Source organism: Panthera leo, chromosome D1, assembly GCF_018350215.1.
Source record: "Panthera leo isolate Ple1 chromosome D1, P.leo_Ple1_pat1.1, whole genome shotgun sequence".
In the NCBI taxonomy this organism is placed as follows: domain Eukaryota; kingdom Metazoa; phylum Chordata; class Mammalia; order Carnivora; family Felidae; genus Panthera; species Panthera leo.
Window position 1 is genome coordinate 61065048 of NC_056688.1, and position 7293 is coordinate 61072340.

The following is a 7293-nucleotide window of genomic DNA, read 5'->3' on the forward strand; positions in this document are numbered from 1 at the left end:
AAAGTCAGCATACTGGTTTAATGCCCTGACAGTGGTGAGGTTATGTTCAGGAAAGGCTGCAGAGAAAATTTAGGTGTTGAAAATTTATTATTTCATTCCTTAGGTGATATTTATACAGATGCTCATTTAATAAAAATTTATTGAATTGCACATTTATTTCAATGCAACTTTCTGTATGTACTTTATATTCCACCATAAAATATATTTAAATTTGACAAGGGGGAGAAAATTAAGACAATTAATGCATATTTTTTCAAGTAGCTTATTTATGCCAAAAAAATTTTATTGAAGTGAATTTTATTGAAGTGAATTTTATTGAATGGAAGTCAAGGGATGAGATAAGAGTCTTATATAAATAAGGATAGCATGTATAATGAAATTACCCCAGAAGGTTTCTTACAGAGATTGGGGTTGAGTCTGACAATGTTATGGAGATGGGAAGTATTTGCAGAATTCTAGAAACCCCTGCAATACTATTAATGATAATATGTAGGTAAAGCAAGAGGCAGAATTACCTGGAGGAACTGAACCTCTGGAGCTCCCTTTTATCTCCTAAACAACACAGGAATCTTTACATCAGTGAAAATAAATATATCCAAATAACATGTATCTATATGGGCAAATCTCAAAAGCATACATTTGTGACAAAGAATAGTGATTTTTTTTTTTTTTGGAGAACATTTAAAACAGTGCTATAAAGCACATACATGCTTATCGCATACACTTTTGTGTATGCTTGTTATATACACACACATCCATTTAACATAATAAAACATGGAAAAGAAAGATAAGGAACAGAATAAAATTGTATGATTACTTTTGGATATTGAGTTTAACATCTATGATTCAGAGAGATGGAAAGAAATTTTGCCTTTATTGTAATTTGTTTTACTTAAAAAATTCTGACTCAATTGAGGCAAAATATTATAATTCAATAGAACCATATAGAAATTGTATGGCTTCTGTATGTTTTTTGTATTATTGTTTGAATCTTTTCATCCTTGAAGCATTTCATAATAATCATAATCATAATATAAACAAAAGGAGAAAAGAGAGTAAGGTGGATGGCAAAATGGAGTGTCTCAGATAATATTAAAAGAAACACATTTAGAGATGGACATGTTCGACCATCTTTGAATAAAAGAGATTACATTCTTTTTCTAATATTGGAAGGAAGAATTTTGATGGCATTTCTAGATATAGATTCTTTTATGTATGTGAAAGTGAAGAAAGGGTCTGGTGTGAAGCATAAGTGACTGGAAGAAAGTTGCAGGTTTTTGAAATGGCAAGTGTGGATCATGAAAAATGTCACCGAGGGTTTCAAAAATATGCATCCAGACACTGAAAAACCAAATGAATTGAAGATCATTAATTTGTAGCCATTACAGTATGAAAATTCTAGTGTTATTCTTAGGGAAAACTCAAAAGCACAGATGTAAGACTAGAAAATACAAAATATTTAAATTGATTCCAAAGTTAAGTTTACAGTTGAAAAGTATTAAAAGAAAAAAAAATGAGTGCTGATGGAGCTTTTCCTGGAATATGTGTGGTCCATAGTGAATAGGAAAGTCAATGATAAAATGATGGCTGTCCTGGACTTAGAGAAGGTGAGATATTTGGGACTAAAGATCTCAAGCCCAAAGTCCAAATGCAGTGAAGTCAAGGAGTGAACATTCTTGAAAGACAGAATATGATACTACAGATTGACATACTGGATTTAAACATTATACTTTTTCCAAATGATGATGATTTTTAGATTTATTTTACAGTGTGGCAAGAGAAGTTTCATACGTCCAATATAGGTAGAGATTGTTGGTATTGTAAATTTCATGATTTTATAGTTTTTTTTAATAGCAATATTAGATATTCACTTGTTTGCTTCTTTCCTTTACTCCCTACTTCAACAACAATATCATCAATAAAACAAAGCACTATGCAAGCAAGAACTTTGCTTAATTCATATTATATCTTCAGCTCCTCAAAAAGTCAAGGATAAAGTAGGTATTCACTAAAAAGTTAACACCATGTCAAGGTATATATACAGATGATAAGACGAAGTACTTTGTTCACTCTGTCCAAGATGAATTATAAGACTATAAACTTCTCTAAGATATATGAACCAGTGGACAAAGAAATAATGCAAATAGTTCATTATTTCAGATTTTTACTTCCTGAATAAATTTTATTGTTCAATGTACATTTGTTCAAATCATAGAATAGAAACAGTTTTAAAAGTTACCCAAACCAATATACTGTATAATTCAGAAGAGTCAAACAGAATCTTTGTGGGCTTTTAGAATATCAGCAGCTCTTTGCTTTCATGAAGCATTCTTTCTCTTTTAGGATCGTGCTCATTTATGTTATAAATGTGACTTGGGATTCTCCTGGTCTTCTTTTGGTGAAGAGTTTCTGAATTTTATCTCGTATCTGCTTGGTTTTCGCTACATACACAACAGGGTTCATCACAGGGGGAATGAGAAAATGCATGTTAGCCATGGTCACGTAGATACATGAGGGAAGTTTGGGGCCAAAGCGGTGCAGTATGGACAGGCAGATCATGGGTGTGAAAAAGAGAATCACAGCACAGATGTGGGAAATGCAGGTGTTGAAAGCCTTGAGACGGCCACCATAGGATGCAATGCTCAGTACAGTTTTCAGTATCAGGACATATGAAAAGAGGATGAAGAGAAAATCAAGTCCCATAGTGGATAGCACCACAAACAGTCCAAAGATGCTATTGATCCTGGTGTTGGAACAAGAGAGCTTTATGATATCAGGATGCAGGCAGTAGGAATGAGATAGTACATTGGAATCACAGAAGCACAGCGTGCTCAAGAGGATGGGGAGAGGCACCTGCACAGTGAATGTTCGCACTATAATGGCCAAACCTATCCTGGAAATTACACCGTTGGTGAGAATGGAAGAATAGTGCAATGGACGCGAAATGGCCACATAGCGGTCAAAGGCCATTGCCAGTATGATAGCTGACTCAAAATCCTGGAAGGTGTGAATAAAAAACATTTGGGTGAAGCAAGCAGAGAAGGTGAGCTCTCGAGCATCCAGCCAGAAGATCCCCAGCATTGTGGGGAAAGTGAAGAGGGACAGACCCAGATCAGAGACAGCTAGCATGGCCAGGAAGAGATACATAGGCACGTGGAGGGTCTGGTCCTTGCAGATAACTGTCATGATGGTCATGTTGCTCACCAAGGTAATGAAGAACATGGCACATAAGGGTATGGAGATCCAGATGTGCACAGCCTCTAGTCCAGGTATGCCTGTCACCACAAAGGTGGAGACTATGGATGTGGTGCTATTGGTGGGCAATATAATGCCAGAGGTGCATGCCTTTCCTAGAACAAAATTTATTGACTCAGTCACAGATGTTAAAATTTGACTTGAACCTTTGACAACTCATAATACACCTTACTTTAAATTGACCCTGAGTTGTCTCTAATATGAGATTAAATGCTGTTTCCCGACACAGAGCATCTAAGCCTCTAGACTAACAAACAAGACCTGTTTTTTTTTATCAAATTCCCTAGATATTGTAGCTTTATGAAGGAAAAATGAGGAAAAAAAAGTATCATTGGTATTTAGTTTATCTAAGTACTTTAACTGATATAATTGTTATAAATAAATAAATAAAAAATCCAAAGTATATGATATGTTCAAGTAAATTCTTTTAAAAATCCATGCAAATTCATACTTGTTACTGTAATTACAGTGGTACATCATTCCTGGGTATTTCTTACTGCCTTAGACTACCTTGATCCATATTAGACAAAGCTACTTAAACTGTAGTTCTTGGCACATTTTGATATCCTATTATTTCTCCAGTGAGATGAGTGCAGAAATTTAAATAAACCTTTGATTTAAAGGTTTAATTTAAAGCCTGGGTGGCTCAGTCGGTTAAGCATCTGACTTCAACTCAGGTCATGATCTCTCAGTTTGTGAGTTCGAGCGCTGCAGTGGGCTCTGTGCTGACAGCTCAGAGCTTGGAGCCTGCTTTGGATTCTGTGTCTCCCTCTCTCTCTGCCTCTCCCTGCTCCCTATCTGTCTCAAAAATAAATAATAATTTAAAAAAATTAAAAATAATAAAAAAGTAAAATAAATCTTTAGAAACTTTTGTATGAATTGACATAATGTATCTATGCTTTAATTTAAATAATTTAATTTAATAATATTAATTATTATTAGTATATAATCACAGGGTTATTATTGCATGTATTTTTCATTTAGTTTCCATTAAACATAATTTTAGTTATATTTATGAAAGTATTTGGTGATTGAAAAATTTTAAGTATACCTTCACTCCATAGGTTATGAAGCACTGTTTCATGATAATTCATTGTTGAATGTAAATGTGTTTTTTTTCAATTGAACATGAACAAAAACAGCAAGAATTTAGTTCTATATATTTAAAAATACTAAAATTTTGAACAAATTGTTTAATTTTTTTAATGTTTATTTATTTTTGAGAGAGAGACAGAGTGCAATCCGGGGTGGGGCAGAGAGAGAGAGGGAGAAACAGAATCTGAAGCAGGCTCCAGGCTCTGAGCTGTCAGCACAGAGCCTGATGAGGGGCTTGAACTCACGAACTGTGACATCATAACCTGAGCCGAAGTCGAAGTGATTGAGCCACCCTGGTGCCCTTAGATTGCTTAATTAAAAAAAAAAATCATGTTCATGGTTATGTTTGACCATGTTTGACCAAAGTATTAAAATATTTTGAATTTTAATTAAAAAGATCTAGAGATATTTTGCATAGTTACTATGTACTTGTGTAAGCAAACAGTTCATTTTTAATGATGATAACAAAATGTTATACAATGCCTATTTTATTGACTTAATTCAATATGGGTATGGTTATTTATTCATCCAAATATTCAATAAATATCAATTATTTTTCTCCATATTCTTATTGGCTCTAAGCTTGAATATTATAACAAAGATCTGGGAAAGTAAAATTAGCAAATTCTTTGAAGAAGTGACAAGCTTATTTAATAATCAACAAAATGCACAGTATGTCAGAGATGAGACCGTTTTCATAGTCTTCATTACCAAAACTTATTTATTTAAATAAAACAATGAATCTTGTGATACACTGAATCTCTTTCCCACAGACAGCAAAGTACACATTTTTATGAGTTCACCTCTCACCGGATTCTGTTTTTATGGAACTACATACACATTGCATTTATACTTATATACCCTTCCTATCGTAGCAGTCATCTCACAATGACAATAAGGCATACAAATATTTGCACGTATGCCTTTCCCAACCCCTCATCTACCCTCACTCACCAATGTCATCCTTGGATCATCTGTGGGCCTTTGTAGAGATGTGCACTTCTAAATCACCATTCCCTGGGTGGAGCTGATGGGCCTTAGCTGTGGTGGCCTGAGTATTTCCCAGCTGTTCCTATTTGAATTCTCCCTTAAGTCTAATCTTTGGTCAGATTAAGAGTCTCAGATAATAATGGTTTTTTAAAAAGTTTTTCTATAAAGTCTGACTACCTAACTTGGTTGGCATTGTGGATAAGAAGCTGGAAGATCCAGCCCATTTGTCTCTGCTTCCATTTGACAGGTTAGTGAATTTTTCAAAATCTCAATTCAAGCCAATTTGGATCAGACGTTTAGAAATACTAACAAGGGATTCACTAGATTTCTATGCATTGTGTTTAAAAATTACAATAATTGGAATTATCTTCAAGAGGTTTTATTAGTATTTTTTTTAATCTGGAGTTTTGTTGTAAAAGATAGAGAATGGAGGTAGAATGGCTAGAAAACTCACTCTTTGTTGGATAAAACTCATTCTGCTTAGTCAAATCATTGCACCTTCCAACATTAAGGGTCTGGTGCCATGTTTATTCACAATGCCTTTTATTATGCATGGGTTTTGCAAAGCATTTTCAGAATCCAGAGTCTACACTTGTTGTTTTCAAAGGATGTCCATGTTTAGATATGAGGCTGAATCTCATGGTCGGTGTAAACACAGGCATGGGTAGTTGTGCACTTCTCTAGTTCAGGAATACGTTAAACCCATTCACTTTTCTTTGGCTCAATAGCATTGTCCAACTGTTTCAGGTTCTTGAGGGAAAACAAATTAGAGATACTTTCACAGAAAGAAACACCTCTAGATTCCTGTAGTTCTTCGTATTACAGGCTAGAGTGTATGTACTCACTAATTTATCCATAGTCTCTTTGTTCTTAGTCTTTTCCAAATGCAAGTAAACAATATCTTCTCTCTTACCTGACATCTCAAGGTAGAGTGTTTGCTAAAGTCCTGCAGGGGCAGCTTTCTCTTCCATGTCCAAAATCAAGAGTCCTATGACCTGGTTTGAGCTTCTTTATTATTCATGCAGCTATCTCACGAGGATATAATCTCCTAGGAAGCCCCAGTCTCTTCTTGATTTATTTATTTTGAAAGTTTTAATTTATTTATTTTAAGAGAGAGGGAGCACGCACAAAGTGCAGAGAGAGAGACGGAGAGAGAAAATCCAAAGCAAGCTCCACACTGTCAGCACAGAGCCCGATGCAGGGCTTGAACCCATGAAATGTGAGATCATGATCTGAGCCATAATCAAGAGTCTGACAGTCAGTTGACTGAGCCACCAGGTGCCACTTTTCTTGATTTAAAGTCCATTCTTCATTGTTTCCTGGGGAAGCTCCAGAAATAGCCCAAGTACCGGGTACTTTTTTTGCATCAGGTTAATTGAAAGCCTCTCATTAAGTCTTGGTGTCATCTCATTTCACTCTGAAGCGAATTGTTTTAATGTAGTATCTACATCTTGGGATTGTTCATGTCTTCTACAATATATTTTGAGATTTCTCAAAATTTAATTGCTTCACAGACATCTGTTTGAATTCTGCTATTGTTCCATTTATACTATATGTTTCAGAAACCCTATAGAATATATGTAGAAATTACCTTGGAATTCTGAAATTATAAACTATATAAACTTTCCCATCATCATTCCACACTGTACCCCTACACACACCATGCACCTTGCACATAACTGCATGTCAAGGACCTTTTTTTGTCATGTAGTTTCACATAAACATATGGACTTTCAGGCTAGCAGAATGCACAGATTCAATGGTATTCAACAGGAGTAGTCAAATTTCCACAAATTCCACAAAATAGCATTAGACCCTCCTTGTGATGAATCATGTTAAGGAATTAAAAAAAACACTTTTATGTGTCTTTTATTATTTACTTTCTCACATAAAAAGCCATATATTCTCATCATTTCAATTAGCAAATCATGTTCAGTTTGAACAAGCTGAAAT

General features: G+C 34.7%; 1 protein-coding gene across 1 annotated transcript; it reads right to left on the reverse strand.

Annotated features, from left to right (window-relative positions):
* Positions 1-2355: 2355 nt before the first annotated feature.
* Positions 2356-6260, reverse strand: LOC122201221 (olfactory receptor 51G2-like). The gene is made up of 2 exons (XM_042907139.1): positions 6254-6260; positions 2356-3350 (listed from the first exon to the last, which is right to left on the reverse strand). Exons 1-2 carry the CDS (start codon positions 6258-6260, stop codon positions 2356-2358), a joined length of 1002 nt encoding a protein of 333 aa, XP_042763073.1.
* Between the last annotated feature and the right edge of the window lie 1033 nt (positions 6261-7293).